Raw genomic sequence first — 23780 nt, forward strand, 5'->3', positions numbered from 1 at the left:
AGCTCTTAAACAATATTCTTGTGTGTGTGTGTCGTATGATGAAGTAAAACTTAGGTCATTCTGGTATCATGTTTATGTTAAGACAAATGCTCCTTGCGACGCTCAATTTCACAATCAATAATTGTTAGAAAAAAATCTTTACGTGTTGCGTCTGGTCAAGTTTTGCCATCATTCTCGTGAGATCCGGTTGTCACACTACTTGTGGTTGGCGTAATTCCTTTTGTCTTGCGTTTAACTGACGCTGTCCATTACTTAGTACACGTGTTAAATTACATGATTATCCACTATTTAATAGACATGTTGATATGTGTACGTCGTCTGGTCAAGTGTCGTCATCATTCGTATGAAATCTTAATTGTTGCACACCTGTCATTGACGTCTTCACATTCACCTTGCGTTTAGCCGACAATTGTATATTAATTAATACATGTGTATCGATATAAGATTATTTAGTATTAATATACTTGTTGATGCATGCAATATGTTATAATTCAATATTTTTATAAAAACTATAAAGACATGAGATATCATATGTTCTTGTTAAACTCTTAGGATAAAATGTTGGGCATGTTATAAAATCTATATTAGATTTAATTATAATTTAGAAAGTAAGTATATTTGAACTAAGAGTTACTTAGAACAACAAGGTGCATGACATTTCCTTAATTTCGGATATTATATTTGAATGTACAAATGTATAACTGAACTTGTCGAAGCTCACTGATTCTATCAAATTCACCTCGTTGTTCGTGTATCTGCGCATTTCGGGTGACCGACTCCGATTAGATAATTTTTGTAATGTAAACATGGCATGCATAATAATAATGATAATAGTAAAAATACATTTTTCATATTGCTGATTTTAATTATTCATGTATTTAAGGTAATTTGAGTAATTGTTTAAGTAAGGTAAATTAAATTCTTAATCGATTTAGAATTTTGACATAGGAGGGAGAAATGCGGAGTCATGAAATATTAGATCGGGAAAAAAATGTATTTTAATCTAAAATTTCATATAGCATATACTCCATGAATTAAAGAGGAAGTTTGAATCAATAATGGAATGTAGAAATGATGATTGAAGAATTTTTTTATTAAGAGGCAATTTTTCATTAAATGGTATATGACGCACAAGTATGGATGGCAAAATTCATTAAATGATATATGCCGGTTCAGTGTAGAACTGTGGATGGCAAATTCCATTAACTGGTATATGCCGCATCAGTTTGGATGACAAATTGCATTAATTTCTACCAAATGTTTGTTAAATTTATTGTTATAATAAAATAATTACTAAAGTTCAATATTTGATATCATTTAATATTTTCTTATCTGGAAATTAGAAAGTCAAATAAGGTTTATTTTTAAGTTAATTTATTATTTTTCTATGTAAATTTCTTATAACTTTTGAAGTTAACTAATATCCACCCCGTGCAATGCACGATTTACTTAATTTTTTGAAAACTAATTTTACATCATTAGCATTATGTGAATTTGAAATATAATAATAAGAAATTGTGCAACATAAATGATATGATTAAATAAATCAAAAAATAAACAAACACAAATGGAATACAATATGATTGAATATCTACCGCAAACAAAACAATCGCACTTTAGTAAACGGTAAAACACAAGTTTGGAAAAAAAAAACTGTACACAATAAATTAATAGCAAAGCGCAAGTGTGATTAAATTTATTTGTAAAAGTTACGGTATAAGCATAGAACAAAAACAAATACGGAATTAGTGTGATTGCTTCTTATTTGATAAAACCAACATATGCACCCCTTAATAACCACATCCAGCTGTGGATCCATGCATGTGAGGTCAGCCGACCCCACCAACGGCCCTGGAGTTATGCAAGAGAACACTCAAAACATCCTAAATTGCTCTTTAGATTAGGGGTGGGTCGATACGATATATCGTATCGAAAACGTTGTATCGTGTATCGTATCGAAAATATCGATATGAAAGAATTTCATATCGTTATCGTATCGAAAGTTTCTATATATCGAACTTTCGATATAAAAAAATTTCATATCGTTATCGTATCGATATTTCGATATATCGTATCGAAATTCGATATATCGTTAAATATCGATATATATCGAAAATATCGATATATCGAAAATTTTCGATATATATCGTATTTTCGATATAAAACGATATATCGCGATATAAGGAAATTCATATCGTTATCGTATCGTATCGAAAGTTTTCGATACGATATCGTATCGTATCGAAATTACGATATATTGAAAATTCGATAATTTTTCGATATTTTTCAATACGATACGAGCGATATATCATTTTTTCGGTATTTTTCCCCAACCCTACTTTAGATACAATGAATAATAGCCCCCATCTTTCATTTCATATATATATGATTCGTTGTGAATGATGACTTTGATCTAAAATTATAAGTATCATACAAAAGGTTGAAACCCCAATCCTAAGGTTGATCTAAAATTAAAGGAGTTTAGTTTGTTAGGTTTCCTTTTTCTATGGACTTTGTTAGCAGAATTCATGTTTAATAAGTTAAATTAGTTAAACCTTCGGAAATTATTTTAATTGCTTTGATAAATTGATTATTAATTATTAGTTCAGCATAACGTGTTAATGTTTGAACACAACTGTGAAGCCATTATATTAGCTCTGTTTTAAAATGCATGATTTTAGAAATTGTAACAAGTACTTATTTTCTGAGTTTTTTCAAATTGGAGTATAATCATGTTTAAACTAACCTGGCTAAGATTTTATCAAATTAAAAATTTTCAATCATTGACATAATTTCCAATAGTTAATGTAATCCAAGTTCATAGTAATGCAATTCTGAAATTGCAAAAAAGTTATTCACTCGGCATGCGCTGCTGCATATCCAGGATTGTTAAATGGCATTCCAGTTTGAGGAATTTCAGCTCTGTAAGCTCCTTCGGTTGATTTTGACGAAGCGGTTGACGATGTTTTGTGCATTATGTTTATATTATTGCATGATTTATAATCTAGAAACACTTGATTGCCTTGATTTATGCTGATTTTGGTTTTAAATTGTGGACGGAGAGGGTAGCTGCATTGGACAAAATTGTAGGCTGACGGGGCTGTGGTGGTCAGGAATTGTCAATTCCAATTCCAATACAATGTATGTGTGCTGGTAATTTCGATTTAAAAGGTTGCTTGTCGAGCCAAGATTTCTCGAATCAAAAAAAAGAGTGAGAACGAATTTTAAAGACACATTCAGGTTTTGGCAGTACTGCCGGCCGGCCGCCATCTCTGCAGTTGGCTACACCACCTGCCGAGGGGGGCGAGAAATTAGGGTTCGAAAAACCTTACCTGCGCCGGTTTTTATACGCGAGAAGAACGCCCGCTCGGGCGAGGAGACCGGGCGTTTTGCTCCAAAGCCGGGCGTTCCCCCTGTGACCGGGCGATTTGAGGGCGAAAAACGCCCGGGCAACTCTTTATATTTGGCAGAATTAATCAATTCAACCTACACATTTCGTGTTGAATTGACTTGAACTGTGAACATCTATACTCTAGGTTGAAAAGTAGTCACCTAAAAAAGCATTAATTGTAAATATCCATACAACAAACACCACAAGAACTAAAGCAATTACTACACTGAAAATAGCACAACAACAGGTCCAACACTATACTCAAAAAGTTAAGATGTTAGAACAGTAATCTACAAAGTAGACTAGAAAATATACATTTAGACAATGGGATGTAAATAGCTGGAAAAACAAACTCCAAATGTGAATAACAATGATAATAGGGGTATTGGCCACAAAACAACTAGTCAGTTCTAACAGATGGGTTACATGGTTAACCTAATATCAACTCGGTTTGGTTCCACTATTGATATTCTTCATCACTATCACTGGAATTGTAGATATAATATGACCAATCACTGTCGTAATCCCAATCTTGATAGCTGATAGAGGGTGGAGACACCGGACGGAGCCTCAGATCTTTTAATTGGTCGGAACATCTTTTGACTAGAGCACCTTGCATATCAAGACCTTTGCATCTCCCAAGATCAAGTGATTTGAGGTGGTAGCATCCATCGAGAATTGCTTCCAGTCCCCTATTTACCATCCACTTTCCACAAAGTAGGACACAACGCAGATTAGGCATGGTTTTCCTAATTGCTACAACATGATTTGAAACGTCTAGATTCACAACCCAATGGTTTCTATATGTGAATGATTTCAACATTGGGCATGAAATGCCAATGGTTTCCAAATCTGTGGGATTAGGCATTGACATCACGTAGAGATGCAACTCTGCCAATCGTGGGAGTTTCTTGATTGCCCCAGTCAAAACATACCCTATTATTTGAGACTCCGGTAGTGTCAGGCATCGCAGCTCACTTGATCTGTCAAAAGAGTAGAACATATAAAAATTGGTGATCTGATTTTGAGTAAATACATGATAGGGAATAGAAGACTTCTACCGCTCGGTTGCGTAGTATATCAAATACACTGCTAAACCAGTAAGCTTTAGCTCGACCAATTGCCCCTGGCTATGATCAACTGCGCGACGGCAAATTTCCTTAAATTCTTTGAGCCCATACCAACGACAATGTTGATGATCCAAATCAATGATGCGCCACATGGCAGGATCCTGGCAGAGTCTCCACCATTTACTACACACTTCCTGCACATTTATCAGTATCTCTTTAGTGTGAAGCCTTTGCAGGATATTCACCGTCAAGTCATCAGGTAGTTCAGTCCACGGCGGCGATGGTGGAGGCGGGACTGATGATATTGAAGATGCAACCGTGGGAATTGAAGGTTCAGTTACGATTACGGGCTCGCTGGATTCAGACTTCTTTACTCTGCTCAATATTTTCGATTTTAGTTTACTGCTGGTATTGCGGTGTACCCGTTTATATAATGATTAGAGCATCTCCAAAGGGAGAGGTAAATGGAGGGGTATAATCATATAATTATCATATTTATCTTTTCTCTATGAAAAATCATTCTCCAAGTGAAGAGTTATTTGAGAAGGTATTATACTTTTTCCTATTTTGAAGATGTATCTTTACCTCACCATCAATGGAGAGGTAAAATCATATAATCACCATATTTGTCCTCTTTTCATGAAAAATCATTCTCCAAGGGGAATGTATTTGAGAAGATATTACACTTTATGTATTTTAATGCATTTTTTACTATTATTTTATTTTCTTAAAATGATATATCTTTCTATATACCTTTTTCCTTTGGAATGTATTATTTTTTGAAAGAGTATATTTCATACCTCTTTCATTTACCTTTCTTGGTTGGAGATGCTCTTAGAAATAAATAAGTACTAAGAGGCTTTTCGGTTCATCTTTTCATGACCTTTCATATTCGTGTCTTTAATTATAATCAGAAAATCTAACGTCTATGTAATGGTATCTTCTCATGATCCTTCGATTCCTGTGATTAATAATGGTAGACAACCTTCCTTTCATTTAATACATCAAGTACTCCATCCGTCCCCGAATACTTGACACGGTTTGACCCAGCACGGATTTTAAAAAATGTAATGGAAAGTGTGTTGAAAAAGTTGGTGGGATGTGGGTCATACTTTTAAAGTACTAGTTTTATAATAAATGTGAGTAGGAATGAGTTGGTGGAATATGTGGTCCACTATCAAAAATGGAAAAAGTGAACTGTGTCAAGTATTCGGGGACGGACTGAAATGGCAAACTGTGTCAAGTATTCGGGGACGGAGGGAATATGATTTATTGACCTAAATTGAGATTAATTAGAGAAAAGGTCAAAATTGATCCTAGATATATAATCACACTACGAAGTTGACCCAAAGATTCATATTTTGAAAATAGATACCTAAACTAATGAAATCGTCAGTGGAGTGGTCTTTTTTTACAATTGTGTTAAAAATTGAAAATCACTGCCTGATTAGTGATATTTTAACCCAATTAGTATACTAATACATAATTAGTTGCACATAACCCACACTCTCGATCATAATCCCACACCTTCATCCCTGCAGACAGACCGCCGCCCGCGCCAGCTCCCCAACAAATCCTCAAACACCTCTCCCGCTCAGGCATCCCCACAAAGGTTTTTCCAAATCCTTCCCCATTGACAGGTTCAGATTTCCGCCATTGCTCAAAGCAACATCGAGAGCTCTATCTTTCAGTGAAGGGAAGACGATTCATTGGCTGGCTGCGAAGCTTGGGTATGAACCGGCCCTTTTGTGCAAACTGCACTGCTGGGATGTAGACCGCTTATTGGCTAATCTTGGAGAGGAAGGTGGGAAGGGATTGAGAAGAAAAGTAATGGCATTAGAGTGATTTAGACGAATTGTACTAACTTGACACACTAAATAATTTGAAACATTTAGTGAAACATTTTGTATATACGATGAAACTATCCCCGAAAAAAATGTACAATAGTTCCAAGTGCATAAAAAATAAGGAGAGAGTCATAAGCTGTACAATGCTACTAATGAAAAACAGAAAGGGGTTCATTGATATCTCACTACATACCAAGCAAACTGGGAGATACAATGAAACCTCCAACAAAATCTCATTACAACATTCAAGACTACAAATAGTAATAACCATCAAAATCTTCACAGCAAAACTAATAATATTCGCCTTGAATATCATCAAAACAAAAGTAACCATGAACAAATTCAGAATGCCGATCATAGTTATCCATCCGTTCCATTATCAAATCCATAAAACTGATAGAGCCGCAAATTGAAGTTCAGAGGCTTCACCTTAAATATATCTGCAGTTCAGCTGCACTTTGTACAATGAACCAATCTAAATCATCGGGCAGCGTCTAATTAATGATGACTTGTGTCCATTGTCATGGATAACAAGTCACAAGATTAAAATAACTAGAATAGAAACTCTTTTATTTGCTCATAACATCTTTTGTATAGAGCACGTTGTATAAGACCAGAGCATTCCCCGAGATGAAGCAATTGAAGGTGGGGGCATCCATCGAGAATCGCTTCCAGTCCTTTATTCCTCAAACAAAAATGTCCAGAAAGTCGGAGATGTCGCAAATTAGGCATGCTTTTTCCAATTGCTACAGCTTGAGTTTCTAGTCGTGATTAAACTATATTCGTCGTTTGAAATCCAACGGTTGGTGTTATTGAATTGTATTGGGGAAAAGTATCAATTGTATTAAATGAATCATTACGTTTACAGTGATCACCCTTTTATAGAGGGGATGGAGTAGTGAGCAAGAAATACACAATATACACCTAAAAATATACACACTCTATATGGAAATAAATCACATGATATCTTAAGTAACGGGATTTCCGAAACTTAACTTGCCCAAAGCTTCTGCAAAATTCTTGGATCTCACTGCCTTTGTCAAGATGTCTACCAGTTGATTTTCAGATCGAACAAATGGAAACTCAACAATTCCATCTTCAATTTTTTCCTTTATAAAGTGTCTATCGACTTCCACATGTTTTGTCTGGTCATGTTGGACGGGGTTCTCAGAGATACTGATCGCGGCCTTATTATCACAGAATATCTGACATGTTTTATGTGATAAGAATCCCAATTCATTCATCAATCTTCGGAGCCATAATACCTCAGTCAATCCATTCCTAATTCCTCTAAATTTGGCCTCTGCACTGGACAACACTACCACCTTCTGCTTCTTGCTCTTCCATGTAACTAGATTGCCCCCAACGAAGGTAAAATATCCAGAAGTGGATCGTCTATCCACTGGGTTCCCAGCCCAATCAGCATCCGTGTAGCCATGAATCTCCAAATGGTCATTTTTCTTGAACATTACACCATGATCAAACGTACCTTTCAAATATCGAACTATCCTTAAAGCTGCTTCAAGATGGTCACATTGTGGCCGATGCATGAATTGACTTAACACACTGACAGCATATGCTATATCTGGTCTAGTGTGTGATAAATAGATCAACTTCCCTACTAAACTTTGATACCTTTCTCGATCAGCTAGTTGGGCTCCTTCTGTAATCTGAAGACCATGATTTACTGCTATAGGAGTGTCTGCCGGTTTGCACTCCATCATTCCACTTTCTGCTAGGAGATCGAACGTGTATTTATTCTGATTGATGAAAATTCCTTCTCTTGATCTTAGCACTTCAACTCCAAGGAAGTACTTTAGAGCTCCCAAATCTTTCATCTCACTCCTTAGCTAGATTCCCTTTTAACTGTTCTATCTCATCTGCATCATCTCCTGTGATAATCATGTCGTCAACATAAATTATAAGACAAGTGATTTTTTTTCCTTCTTCTTCAGAAATAAAGTGTGGTCGGAATTGCTCTGCTGATAATCATATTTCTTCATTACTTCGGTGAACCTCCCAAACCACGCCCTTGGAGATTGTTTCAACCCGTACAGAGTTCTCTTCAACAGACAGACTTCCCCATATGCAAATTCATCCTCAAAGCCCGAAGGAGCCTCCATATATACCTCCTTTTTCAATTCTCCATGCAAAAATGCGTTGGTTACATCAAACTGGTGTAGGGGCCAATCTTTATTGGGTGCCACGGATAACAGTACTTATTCATCTAGGCTACCGGAGAGAAGGTTTCTGAGTAGTCCACTCCATAGGTTTGAGTGTATCCCTTTGCAACCAGACGAGCTTTGTATATTTCAATGGATCTATCAGGTCGTCGCTTGATCGTGAAGACCCATCTGCATCCTACAGGTTTCTTCCCTTCTGGCAATAGACATTTGACCCATGTGTGATTCCTTGCTAGAGCTTTTATTTCTAGCATCATTGCCTCCTTCCAGTGTTTGATTTTTATGGCCTCTGATAGGCTAGCATTCGTCACCATTTTGGAGTCACTTTTCATGCTATATTGTTGAAAATTTGCATATAAAGATGCATGTTTTGGCAGGAAATGAATGGAGTGGTCCGACGAGCATGCTAATGGAATGGATTCTGGATTACATGCAAAAGTAGAGGCAAATTGGATACAAATTCAGCATTTGGAGAAGGAAGGAATCCACAAGACACAAACTGCCCAGTTTGATGGATTGGCCAGTGTCCGAGCAATGCTGACAGCTCTTCAAAGTCGCATTTCAAAGTTAAATTGACGAGTCTTTGTGCTACCAATGGCCACAAGAGACACTTTTGAAGGCAAAAGAAGCCAACTACCATCATTGGGAGTGGAGAAGCTTTCCACATCAGATTGGTTGGAAGATGTGTAACAAAAGAACAACAAAACTTATCTTTTGGCCTAACTTTTGGGGACACCACCTTTTAGCTAGCTTTAGTTAGTTTTATTTCCTCTCTCTAAGCTTAGTTTTCTCTCATCCTTGAAGTAAATTTCGAACCATAGGCAGCCATTGCCACTTTTGCTCACCATGGGGTGATTATGTAGTGCTTTAATGCTTTGAATGATCTAGATCCTTGTTTGTACTCATTTTCCAGCATCTTAACTCTCTAGTTAAGGTTGTTGGGTTGATCTTAAAGAGCTTTTGGTGTATTTAAATCTCTAGGTGTTTAGCATTTATGTTTGGTTGTTGGTGTTCTTGAGCATTTAGTTAAAATCTTGCCTTGGTTCTACTATTTTCGTTCTCTAGCTAGCCTTTGTCCTTGTTGATTCCTTTTCTTGTTTATTTGAAGATTTTTATGCTTTTGAAAGGGTCTTGCAGGGGCTGATTCTACTTGAAGCTTTTGATTGAAGAAAAGAAAAAAAGAAATAGTGGTTGTTGCTAGTTTAGTTTTACTTGCTTAGCTTGTTTAAATTTCTCTTTTTGCATCTTTTTTCTTTGATCTTTTCTAAGTGTTTAGGTCAGCTAGTTAATCCTTCTTTTCCATCCTTTTAATTTCGAAAATCAGTAAAAAAAAGAGGAGAAAACGTTTGTGAATTTAAGTTGCAATTGTTGGTGATTTTCCCTTGCTTAGTAGCTTTGTTCTTGTATGCTAGCTAATGTGTTTTAGTTGCTGCAGTTTCTTTAGTTATTTCTATCCTCCATTGTTGAATGTTCTTAAGCTTGTTCATCCTCTCCAAGTTGCTGATTTTCAGCTTTTTATTTGGTGTTTTCAAGGCATAATTAGGTAGTTAACTTGTTGATCTTGTGTTTCTCTAGCATAGTTAAGTGTGTAGAAGTCTTTTAGTCTCTCTTTTATCATAGTTTTCGTGCCTTAGTGTATTTAGGAACCCAAAAATCTGATTTCAAATTGCTAATCCTTTTATCCTTTGTTTAGTTTAGTTGTCTACTACTTTTGACCATTGGATAATAGCCCATAGCAAGCAACTAGTACAATCCCTTTTCACTCTTTGACATGGAGCCTCCAAAATCAGTTTTAAACTCTCTCTCTCTCATGCTTTTCATGTCAGCTTAGTCACCTTAGGAAGTCTCCAAAATAGCTAGGTAAGTAGGCTTTTAGATCCCACCTTTTAAATGTCTCTTTCCTAGTAAATTAGCTTCTCTAGCTTTCATTTAGGTGTGAACATTTAGAATTTAGTTAGCAGCCTTTACTTAGTAATTTTTGTGGCAAAAGCTGGTTCCTTTCCCCTTATTCCCTTTATTCCCGAAAATGTTATTTTACAAAGTGTTGTTATTTTTCTCGCCACTATTCTGATTTTGCTGCTAAACTGCCCAGTTTACTTACTTGCCCAGTTTAAGTATCAGTTTATTTGTTTTGTCTCAAATTCATAGTTTGCTTGCATTGTTACCTTATTTAAACTTTAGTTCCCACTATGTTCGTAAGTATGGTTTAATTTCTGTAGTTTAGTTTCCTCCTTCTTTAAATTAAAGCGTGGCGGCATCGCCAAACTCTTAAGTGTTGAAATACATAACGGATACGACCGTTCCTCGTGGGATCGACATCCGACTTACCACGTACTAATTAATAGTATTTTGGGAAGTGGGAACGTATAAGTATTGTTGAATAGGAAGAACACGCGCCTACGACACGCGTGCAAAATCCCTTCCTTTCAGCCTCCATCCATGTCTGTGGAATCTCCTCTTCTTCGTATAATGCTTCTTCGAATGCTCTTGCCATCTTTGTCAAATTAGCTTTTGCCACATTTCCAATTGCATATCGTGCTCGTTTGGTTTCCCTCTCTGGAGAATATCGCTTCGGTGGAACTCCCCAAGTAATCCTCGAAGGTAGGATGTATCGTCCAGTGTCTCCATCTATTACTTCATCAAATATGTCTATATTAGTAGTCACAGGAATCTCAGTAAGATTGTTTACCTCGGATACTGAAGAGGATGATGTTGGGTGGACACTTGATTCCACAGGCTGAGTAGTGTTTGAGATAGGCTCGGCGACAGATGTAGCTGGCTCGGGTGGCCCATTAGTGAGAGTATGATTATGGGACACAGGTAACCAACTTGGCATGTCATCAGTTATAAGATCATTTATTCCCCTCTCCCCCTGACTAGTAAGTTGGGTGTTATAGAAGAATTCAGTTTCAAGAAAGGTGCAGTTCATTGTGGTTATAACTTGTCGGGTTTTTGGATCATAACATCGATATCCCTTCTGATTGAACCCATACCCGATAAAGACACATTTAACAGCGCATGGGGACAGTTTCGATCGCTCATGTTTCGGGACATGAACGAAGACAGAGCAACCAAATATACGAAGGTCAAGGGACAGTGAAGGTGGGACTTTTGTTAGGGTGGACAAAACTTGGAGGGGATTTTTCTGGTCAAGTATTTTTGTTGGTAGACGGTTTAAAAGGTAGACAGAAGTGGCAATTGCTTCAGGCCAGAAAAAATTTGGGACTTTTGAATCCAAGAGAATAGCTCTAGTCATTTCAAGAATGATACGGTTTTTACGCTCGGCTACCCCGTTTTGCTCGGGAGTGTAGGCGCATGAAGTTTGGTGCACTAGACCCTTTTCCACACAAAATTCTTTCATCCTAGAGTTGACATACTCTCCCCCATTATCAGATCGTAGAATCTTTTATTTTTGTGTTAAACTGTGTAAGAATCATAGTATAAAACTCAGTAAACTTTGAGAAGACATCAGATTTATTTTTAAAAAAATACACCCATGTCATACGTGTGCAATCATCAATGAACGACACAAAATATCGAAATCCATTTCCCCCAAGAACAGGTGAAGGTCCCCAAACATCCGAATGAATCAAAGAAAAAATAGAATCAACTCTAGTATTAGTGGGTTTAAATGACTGTCTGTGTCTCTTGGCCAAAACACAAGTTTCACACTCAAAATTCGAATTCTTAAGAAAATGCGGAAATAAAATATTCAAATAACTAGAAGACGGGTGTCCTAACCGCCCGTACCATAACCATATTTCTCGCTCCGAAGTTCCGTGAGCTAGCATCGCCCTTCCAGTTTGAGCTATCTCATCCACGTAGTACAGCCCGCGCCGCTCAGTGCCACGCCCATTGATCATCCCCGTCCGGATATCATGTAGAAAACAAAATTTTGGATGCATTAGGAGAGTGAAATTGAGTTCCCTTGTCACATGACTAATAGACATCAACTTTTGAGATAATGACGGAACATAAAGACAATTTGAAATTTTCAGAGTAGGTGAAATCTGGACAGTTCCCGCCCCTTCAACAATTGCAAGATCTCCCCTAGCAGTCTTAACATGTGTTCGTTTTGTTTGAAATAATTCCCCAAAGTCAGATCTATCATATGTCATTGTATCAGTTGCCCCACAATCGAATATCCAACCCCTATCATCTTCTACACAATTGTCCTTAGCTAGACATGCAGTTCCTATTTCAGATTCATCAAACTCCTTTTCTGAAATAGAAAAACGATTTTTACACAGTGTGTGGCAAGGCTCTGCCACATCGCCTTTGCGGTCTGGTGTTGAGCGAATTGCACAACGAGCCGTGGCTCCATGTTTTGAATGAGCCACGAGAACACTGTGAAATCCGCAGTCTGCCATTCTTGGAATTTTGGATCGTCTGGTTTCGGGGGATCCTTCTCCCCCTCAAGGTGGTCGAGCTTCTCCCGGCTGCCGATATTGACCCGCATCAGCTTTGACCAAACTGGGAAGTTTTTCCCGTCTAGTTTGATTCCGATTGATATTGATTCGACTGGTTTTGTCATTTGAAACTGGTAATTGTTGGTACTGAATTTGATCTTGGTTCTATTTTCAGGTTGGGTGATTGGTCGTCTCTGGTTTTGACGTTTGCCGGATATTGGTCGCAGGTTTGGAAAAGGTATTGGAACGATCATGAGACTTTTCTGAGTTCCAACAATCGTTTTTTATTTTTGGATTTAGGATCGAACTTTTGCTCTGATACCATATTGAATTGTATTGGGGAAAAGTATCAATTGTATTGAATGAATCATTACGTTTACAGTGATCACCCTTTTATAGAAGGGATGGAGTAGTGAGCAAGAAATACACAATATACACCTAAAAATATACACACTCTATATGGAAATAAATCACATGATATCCTCCTAATTTGTTCGTATATTCTAACAGGTGTATGTGAGTGATTTCAATAATGGGCAAGCGAAGCCAATGGTTTCAAAATCTTCAGGACTGAGGCGAAGCTTCGTGATAAGGTGCAACTCTTCCAATTGTGAGAGTTTCTTTAGTGCCTCAGTTACATTAGTCATTGTTGTATAATTGCTTTTGAGTGTATATAAGGCGTCGAAACTAACTTGATTTGTCAAAAGAATAAATTAAACTAAAATTGACCAATCTTTATGGTTTTTTTGGCTATTAACCTTAAAAAAAATACTAAATCACACAAAAAGGTAAAGCAAACACATCAAATGGAAAGAATGATTAGTATATTATATACCGGGGAGCTATGTAGTTTAGGAAGCCATCCACTACAAAACCAGCAAGTTTTAGCTCAACCATTTGTCCCTCGCTACGATCCGCTGCAAAGCGGCAAATGTTCCAAAATCCGTCAGTTGCGCAATCGCAAATAAGCCCAAGGTTGCGGGGCCCGCCACAACAAATGTTCTCGGGCGTGCAACTTCGTTGTATCAGATCGATCACGCGCCACATGGCGAGATTTTCGCAGACTCTCCACCATGTACTGCACACTACATGCGCACCCATTACTATCTCTGTTAGTATACATTGAATCTGTATAGGATTATGTTTCCTAATTGGGATAGGATTATGTTTCCTAGACCCAGTCTGTTTTTTGTGTGCCTATATATATGGGAGTAGAGCACATAAATTCTGCAATCTGAAATCTCAAATCTGTAGCCATAATCCGAAAACATCCTGAATAAAATATGTTCTCCGTTTCCTGCCAACAACGTTGGTGAACCACGTAAATTTGTGTCTTCTTTACGTTTCTGTTTACTTCGATTACACAATTGCTCTATTTTGGCACAACAAACTAGTATCTGGAGTCTGGTTTTCGAACTAGGGTTTCTGAATTCCGCATCTATTAGGGTTTCTGTGTTAATCGATCAAGATGTCCGCTCTGAACGTGAAAGTCGACAAATTTACTGGGAGAAATAGTTTCGGTCTATGGCAGATCAAGATGCGATCTTTGCTGAAGCAGCAAAGGTTGTGGGCGCCGCTAACTGAAAAGGGAAAGGCGAAAAAGGCAGACGAGAAGGATGACGAGTGGATAACCTAGATGAAAAGGCTCACTCGACAATCATGTTGTGCCTGTCTGACAATGTTATCATCGAAGTCGCTGATCAGGAAACTGCGGCTGCCCTCTGGACGAAGTTGGAGAGTCTATACATGACGAAATCTCTAACCAGTAAGTTGCTCCTGCAACGTCTGTTCCGATTACGCATGCAGGAAGGTACGCCCCTTCGGGATCATTTGGAAAATTTGAACAAAATTTTGCTGGATTTGCGTAACGTTGAAGTTAAAGTAGAAGATGACGATGCTGCTTTAATTCTGCTAGTTTCTTTGCCTGAGTCGTATGAGAATTTCGTTGAGTCTTTTATGACTGGGAAAGAAACTCTGTCTCTAGAAGATGTTCGATCTGCTCTCCACATCAGAGAAGATCAGCAACAAGCAACTAGTTCAGCCACAGATCTGGCGTCGGGATTATCTGCTATGGGTACGATCAGAAGAAATCTATAAAGAAAAAGGCGAAATCCAAAGGGGGACCAAAAGGACCCCAACCCGGCGACATTTGCAGATACTGTAAAGAACCAGGGCACTGGAAGTATGAATGTCCGAAGAAGAAAAAGAAAGAGGGCAAGAAAGGGGATGCCAATGGTTCAGCAACTGTGGTAGAAGCTGATGACTCAGATTCTGAAGTAAACCTGGCGCTAGTTGCAGATGACCAGCCACATAGCAACGACGTGTGGATTTTTGACTCGGGAGCATCGTACCATCTGTGTCCACACATGGAGTATTTCACCACTTACGAACAGATAGATGGAGACAATATTACCATGACCAATAGTGTTGTCTACAAGGTGGTTGGCATTGGCTCTATCAGAATAAGGACGCATGATGGGGTGTTCTGCACCTTGAACAATGTTAGGCATGTTCCACAGATGACGAAAAATCTGATATCTCTGAGTACCTTTGACAGTAAGGGACTCAGCTTCAAAGGTGAAGGTGGAGTAATGCATATTATGAAAGGTTCGAAGGTGGTTCTTACAGCCTTGAAACGGGGTACCTTGTATATTATGAGATTCCGGTCGAGAGTATGACAAAGCTATGACATATGAGGCTTGGTCACATGGGGGAATGAGGGATGAAAATTCTGTCCAAGCGTGATTTTCTCTCTAGGTATAAAGTGAAGAATCTGGATTTCTGCGAACACGGTGTTTCTGGGAAGCTTCATCGCAACAAGTTCCCAAAGAAGGTTGTTCATCAGACCAAGGGGACGCTCGACTACATTCACATGGATTGTTGGGGTCCATCACATGTTGAATCTATTGGAGGTCACAAGTATATTGTGTCGATGATTGACGACTACTCAAAGATGACTTGGGTGTTCATGATGAAGCATAAAGGTGACGCTTTCAAGAAGTTCAAACAGTGGAAGACCTTGGTGGAAAATCAGACAGGGAAGAAGATCAAGCGATTGAGAACATATAATGGTTTGGAATTCTGTTCGTCTGAGTTCAATGAGTTCTGTAAGAACGAGGGGATTGTTCGCCACCACACTATTAGACATACACCGCAGCAAAATGGTGTGGCAGAACGCATGAATCAGACACTGCTGGAAAGAGCGAGATGCATTCTTTTCTAGGTCGGGTTAACTAAGAAGTTTTGGGCAGAAGCAGTAAACACGGCGTGTTACCTGATCTACCGTGGACCTCACACTGGCATTGACTGCAAGACACCTTATGAGGTATGGTTTGATAAACCTGCAGATTAATCGTTGTTGAGAGTTTTTGGAAGTACGGTTTACTATCATGTGAGTGAGGGTAAATTGGAACCAAGAGCTAAGAAGAGTGTATTTGATGGTTATGGAGAAGGAGTTAAGGGGTATAGAATCTTGTCATCTTCGGAGAATAAAGTTATTCACAGTCGGAATGTGGTGTTTGATGAGAATTCTATGCTTAACTCAGTTGTGAAGTCTGTCGGTGTAGAGGATTCTGGTAGTGTTGATTAGGGATGTCAATCGGGCCAGCCCACCGGGTTTCGAGCCGGCCCTACTCGGGTTACGGATCAATCGGGTGCGGGCTAATCGGGTTGTGAATTCTTTCGGGTTATAAAAGTTCAACCCTAACTCTAAAAGTTCGAGTTTCGGGTTAGCTTTGCAGGCTAATCGGGTTGCTACCGATAAGATTAACAAGCGATCAATCCAACAAATAATGATAAAAATTAGTTATATTCATAAAATATAAAATATTTAATTATGATAAATTTGAGATATATATTCAAACTCAATCATAAACATGATCAAATACTAATATTTGAGATATATCGTGAAATTTTAATGCATATTTTAGAAATTTAAATAATTTTTTTAGGGGATTTGAAGTTTTTTATTTATTCATCAATTATTATATTAATAAATATTCAATGTATAATTTGTATATTTAATATAAAATTGAAAGTTATTTTTTTAGTTATCTATATTATAAAATTAATCAATGAAGTGTCAAATTAGGAGTAAAAAATAGAATAATAGAAATTTTATCGGGTTTTCGGGCCAGCCCATCGAGTTTTCGGGTCTGGCCCTAACGGGCCGCCGGTTAATCGGGTGCGTGCTAATCGGGTTTTAATTTTATTGGGCTAGAAATTTCCAGCCCTAACCCTATAAATTTGGCGGGTTATTCGGACCAGCCCACGAGTTGCGGGCTACATTGACATCCTTAGTGTTGATCAACAGGTGGAGCTGCAAGTCACTCACGATCAGAGTGAATCACAACTCCAAGAAGGAAAAGATCAACACACTACTGCTGAAACTACTGGTTCTGATATCCATCCGGAGGCTCGTCAAAGAAGCATTGCTATTGACAGAGCTAGGAGGAAAGGTGTGAAGCCTCCACAGAAGTACGGTTTTGAGGACATGTTGGCATATGCACTACAGGTTTCCAGTGAGGTGGAAGATGAACCATCCACTGCAGAACCATCCACATACAAGGAAGCTGTTTCGGGTAGTGAGCGTGCTAGATGGCTCGCTGCAATGGGAGAGGAGATGGAATCATTATGGAAGAATCTGACTTGGGAGCTGGTCAAACGGACAAAGGGGAGGAAGATTGTTACTTGCAAATGGATATTCAAGAAGAAGGAAGGGACCACAACTGATGAGGGTGTTAGATACAAAGCTCGGCTAGTTGCAAGAGGGTTCACGCAGAAGGAGGGGGTTGACTATAATGAGATATTCTCACCAGTGGTTAGACACACTTCCATCAGAGTGTTACTTGCTATAGTTGCACATTATGATTTGGAGCTTGAGCAACTAGATGTGAAGACGGCTTTCCTACACGGACTGCTTGAGGAGGATATTTACATGACTCAGCCAGAGGGATTTGTGGTTCCAGGCAAGAAGGATTATGTTTGCAAGCCGAAGAAGTCCTTATATGGACTAAAGCAGTCTCCGAGGCAATGGTATAAGAGATTTGACAGCTGCATGATCCAGCTGGGATACTGCAGGAGTCCGTATGATTGTTGCGTATATCATAACAAAGCTGATGATGGTTTCATGGTCTATCTTGTTCTGTATGTGGATGATATGCTTATAGCTGCAAAGTCAAAGTCTGAAATTCAGAAGTTGAAAACTCACCTCAGTGCTGAGTTTGATATGAAGGATTTGGGTGCTGCAAAAAAAATTATGGGCATGGAGATATCTAGGGATAGAGAAAAGAAGAAGCTTTCCCTGTCACAGAAGAGCTACATTGAGAAGATCTTGTCAAGATTTGGCATGTCTTCATCTAAGGCTATTAAGGCTATTGATACTCCAAGTGCCATAAACATTCATATGTCATCTAATCAGGCACATATATCTGAAGCTGAGGAGGAGTACATGTCTCGAGTTCCGTACTCGAATGTTGTTGGGAGTCTGATGTATGCTATGGTCTGCACTAGGCCAGACATAGCACATGCTATTAGTGTTGTCAGCAGGTTCATGGTGCAGCCTGGGAATGAGCACTGACAGGCTGTAAAGAGGATCTTTCGTTACTTGAGAGGTACGTCTGATGTTGGTCTCGTTTATGGAGGTGATACTTGCTGTTCTGTGATTGGTTATTCTGATTCTGATTATGCTGGAGATGTTGACGGTAGAAGATCTATGATTGGCTATGTTTTCACTCTTAGTAGTTCCGTTGTTAGTTGGAAGGCAACTTTGCAGGCTGCAGTTACTTTGTCTACGACTGAAGCAGAGTATATGGCATTGACTAAAGCCGATAAAGAGGGAATATGGCTGAAAGGGCTAGTTGGTGATCTCGGTCTACATCAAGAGCAAGTTGTTGTGTTCTGTGACATTCAGAGCGCTATTTGTTTAGCCAAGGATCACGTCCATCACGAGATGACTAAACATATTAATGTGATGTATCATTTTATAAGGAATGAGAAGAGAATTGAGGTGAAGAAAGTAGGTACCGTTGATAATCCTGCTGATATGTTTACCAAGTCTGTCCCGCAGAGCAAGTTTCAACATTGTTTGGACTTGCTTAACGTCATGAGTTGTTAATTGCCCGAGGAGGGAAAATCTGAGGCAAGGAATGAGAAATCTGGCATTGTAATGATGCATCTGCAAGGTGAATTCAAGTCAAGGTGGTGATTTGTTAGTATGCCCTGAATTTGTATAGGATTATGTTTCCTAATTGGGATAGGATTATGTTTCCTAGGCCCAGTCTGTTTTATGTGTGCCTATATATATGGGAGTAGAGCACATATATTCTGAAATCTGAAATCTGAAATCTGAAATCTGTAGCCATAATCCGAAAACACTCTGAATAAAATCTGTTCTCAATTTTCTGCCCGTGGAGGTAGTCAACAACATTGGTGAACCATATAAATCTGTGTCTTCTTTACGTTTCTGTTTACTTCGATTACACAATTGCTCTATTCTGTCACAACAATCTTTTCGTTGTTCAACCTTTGCAGGATATTCACCATCAAATCATCGGGCAATTCGGTCCATGGCGGCGATGGTGGAGGCGCAGCTGTTGATGATGAGGCGGCCATGTTCAACATATTCGATTTTTAGGGTTAGGTGCATATATAGATAAATAAACAAGGTTATTCCCATATTTTGTAAGTTGGACAAATAAAAAGTTAGGCCCGAAAAAAAAGGCGGCGGCCCATCCAGCCCGGGTGAATAGTGCAATTTTTTACTTTTGGACTTAGATTAGAAGTCCCTCAAAATTTGTGGGATAATTAAGTGTTGGCCTAGGGTTATAATCAAGAAAAAATATTATCGTGTTTTTCAAATCATATTGGTATTCTAATATATATATATATTATTTATTAAAAATTAAAGGAAACAAAACATAAAACTGGTGAAATAAGTTAACCCAGCATAGCCAAATCTCTAGTTATTGGAGGCATTAAACAATATTAAATCACCCAAATTAACATTATAAAATTCAATTTCACTGAACAAATAATAATCAATTTATTATTAATCACGATATTAATTAAATAATCTCTGCCATTAACTTATTAATTAATTAATTAATCAACCATTCTCTTTAAAGTTAAAAAAACGAGGAAACCCTAAAGTTAATAATCGATATGCACTGCAAAGGCGAAAATCATGCTAGCCCTAATTAACAAAAAAATCAAAGCTTTTCAGCAACGCCGCCGCCTCCTCAGCCGCGCCGCCATGGATCGAACTGCCCGATCATTTGACGGAGAATATCCAGCAAAGGCTGCCCATTCGAGAGATACTGACGACTGCGCAGCTAGTGTGTACTACATGGTGGAGAGTGATCAAAAATCCCACCATGTGGCGCGTTATTCACTTGGACTGTCGAGATTGGGCTGACGAAGAATTCGATAGTGCATGCTATCGCATAGTGGATTGTAGCCAGGGACAATTGGTCGACCTAAAGCTTCTCAGTTATAATGATCAAGATTATGGGTTTCTTGACTACGTCGCCCGGTATAATTCATGATTATCTGTTCTTTCTCTTCCTTGCTTGGCGATTGCTTACTTTTTTTGTGTGTGCACTATGATTTGTTCTAATAACACAAAACCTAAACCTGGGTTAATTCTGCCTATGTCGAACTAGTAGTTTATCTTCATGAATATTTAGTTTAAATCATCAGCTTTTAGAAATTGATGCAAGAAATTGCAAAAGCTAATTTTTGGCATGTTGATTGACACTACTTCCATCATTGAAATTAAGGAATTGATAGGTTGAGTGTAGAGAACAAAGATTGGAACATAATAAAATTGGAGAGAGAATAAAGTTTTTCTTTAAAAGGAAATGGAATATGCAGAGCGGTATTTTCAATTTTTGAATTAGTAATGCTTGTATTGATTATATTAGCATAGGTCTTGCTAAACATTCTAATTTTGGATGAAGGAGAAGCGTCTTATAGATTAACACTACTACAAAATCACTGATATAGTCTTTTGACAGATCATGTAAGCTCCGATGCCTTACACTGGCAGGGTATGAGGAAATTGAAATTGCTTTTACTGATGCAATTGAAAAACTCCCACAGTTGGAAGAGTTGCACCTTATCAGAATGCCATCACTGAGTGTAGAGGAATTTGAAAGCATTGGCATGTCTTGCCCCATGTTGAAATCATTTACATATATAGATCATTGGCTTACGGATTATCCTATTGTTGGAAGATTTGGCACTGACCATGCTGTTGCAATTGGAGAAACCATGCCCAATCTGCACCATCTCGGACTTTGGGGGCAACCCATGACGAATCAAGGACTGGAAGCAATTCTCAATGGCTGCCCCCATCTTGAATCACTCGATCTCCGGAGATGCATTGGTCTTGATCTGGAAGGAGCTCTGGGTAAAAGATGTTCTGACCGAATAAAACATGTGAGGCTTCCTTCTGACTGCAGTGTTAGTGATTGGGTTATCAAATATCCAGCATATGAAGATAATAAATCTGAATATGAAAATGGAAATAAATATGAATGTGACCATTATAGTGACTATGACGGTAATACTGCGTATGAAGATAGTAAATTTGAATATAAATGTGAATATGAAAATGGAAATAAATATGAATATGAAAATGGAAATAAATATGAATATGAATGTGACTGTGAATATTATTTGGCTATTTATAAGATTTTGAAAAATATGGATTTTTTATAACTTTTATGTGATGCTGGTGAACTATGATAGTACTTACTAGTACTTTGTTTTTTTAAATGCTTTATTTCTATCTTTCTCCTTCTAATTCCTCTGTTGTTTGGATCTCGTTTGAGTTTCTTGGCATTTAATTTCTGATACGGTTTGCTTGATGGTTAAATCATTGGGTAATCATTTGAAGTTAGTGGGAAGTTATTTAAAGTAATTAAGTAAATAGAGAGTTAATGGGAGATTACATCCTACAGTTAGTCATTACCGTAGGGCCTCGTTTGAGGATTGGCCTAGAGAGGATTATCGTTGTTCATTTCAGTTTGTATTTCTATATTCCGTTTTCATGGCTATAGTTCGTTATGCTTCTTATGTGGATATATTATTAAGAGAATATGATCCACCATATGGAGTGAAAGGCGGTTGGATCATATTCTCTTGATAATATATCAGCATAAGATAATTAAAATAATTCTCAATTGATCATATCCCTAATTGATATCCCTAATTGATCATATCCCTAAGTAAGTATATTTATACTGTTTCTACGTATTATTCTTTTAATTAATTGATCACTTAAGTACATTTGATATCTAAGGATGATTATATTGATACGCGTGTAAATATATATCGAAGAAAGATTGTATTGATTAAGTGTATACATACATAATATGGATACAGAGTCACATTATAAGTCGATCACAAAATAGTGTATTGATATTGTACGATTCATTTTTATGATTTATCGTGCTGATATTTTTCTCCATATGAATATAATGGTTTCAAAATCTTTGGGATTCAACACAGCCGACATCATGTTAAGATGCAACTATAAAATTACTAGTAGTATTTTGTATAAGGCTGTTAAAGCCACTGATTGACAAAATTAGTGAATTTAAAACCCAAGAAACTCAATGTAGATCCAAACAAAGAATGAAGACAGAAAGAATAGAATATGCTGCCAAATAGCATTTAAAAAAACATAGTAGCGTAATAGTTCACCAATAATAAGCATAGATCACAATCAAGATTGCGGCCAAATGGAGTCAACACTAACATATTCATGTTCAAAATTAATACTCCCTCCGTCCCAAGATAAGTGACTTGTATTCCTTTTTGGGGTGACCCACTATAAGTGACCTATTTCCATTTTTAGCAAAAAGGCATCTCTCTTACTTTATTTTCCACCTACTTTATTCTCTCTTCTCTCCTCTACTTTTCCCTCTCTCATATTTTTCTCTCTCCACTTTAACTTATTTAAATATCATTCCTTAAATCCCGTGCCCAAAAGAAGTAGGTCACTTATCTTGGGACGGAGGGAGTATATCATCATAAAGCTTGAGATGTTTGATTCAGTCCGAACATCTTTTACCCAGAGTTCCTTCTAGATCAAGATCATACAATCTCCTAAGATCGAGTGACTCAAGGTGGGGGCAGCCATTGAGAATCGCTTCTAGTCCCTCATTCTTAATCCACATCGTCCAAATTCTGAGATAACACAGATTAGGCATGGTTTTTCCAATTGCAACAACACGCTCGGTGCATAAATTTCCACTCCCATAACCATTTTCTTCATATGTAAATGATTTCAACATGGGGCAAGTGATGCCAATGCTTTCATATTGTTCGACACTGAGTGATAACTCTTCCAGCTGTGGGAGTTTCTTGATTGCATCGGTCAAAGCATTTTCCTTAGTTTTATACGGCAAAATTCTATAAATGGGTGGTTCTGGAAAAATGCTTCCATGGATGGGTGTCTTTTTTTTGTTTCTAGCAGTGGGTGTTTAAATACGCATTCTAAGAATAAGCATTTAAACACGCATTCTTAGAATGCGTTTCTCAACTGATTTTAAACAGAAACTCACAAATCGTCGATCTGTACCTCCAGTTCCCGTCTCCTCCTAGCCGCCCCCTCCTCCCTGCCTTCGCCGTCCCCTCCCCTGCCCTCATGGTATGTATAACTCTCTCTCTATCCCTATTGCCCCTTTGGCTAGGGTTTGTGCACTCTTTTGTAATTTATTTTTTTTTGGAAGAATTGAGACAAGAATGTGTTCATAATAATGCCAAGTCTCAATCTTTGCTGAAAAACCTCCATATTTTTCAACAGCCCACGGAAAATAGAAGAAAAATTGAAGTGTGTTCATAGTTTTCTCGTTCAAGATTCAGAGTCTACC

General features: G+C 37.9%; 1 protein-coding gene across 1 annotated transcript; it reads right to left on the reverse strand.

The window, feature by feature from the left end:
* Positions 1 to 3851: 3851 nt before the first annotated feature.
* Positions 3852 to 5054, reverse strand: LOC125220222 (putative F-box/LRR-repeat protein 9). Its single transcript, XM_089062284.1, has 3 exons — positions 5047 to 5054; positions 4480 to 4836; positions 3852 to 4374 (listed from the first exon to the last, which is right to left on the reverse strand). The coding sequence occupies exons 1-3, from the start codon at positions 5052 to 5054 to the stop codon at positions 3852 to 3854; spliced, it is 888 nt and encodes a 295-aa protein (XP_088918410.1).
* Positions 5055 to 23780: the final 18726 nt, after the last annotated feature.

Source organism: Salvia hispanica, chromosome 1, assembly GCF_029641045.1.
Source record: "Salvia hispanica isolate PSC_SH4W2 chromosome 1, Shi_PSC_v1, whole genome shotgun sequence".
Lineage (NCBI taxonomy): Eukaryota > Viridiplantae > Streptophyta > Magnoliopsida > Lamiales > Lamiaceae > Salvia > Salvia hispanica.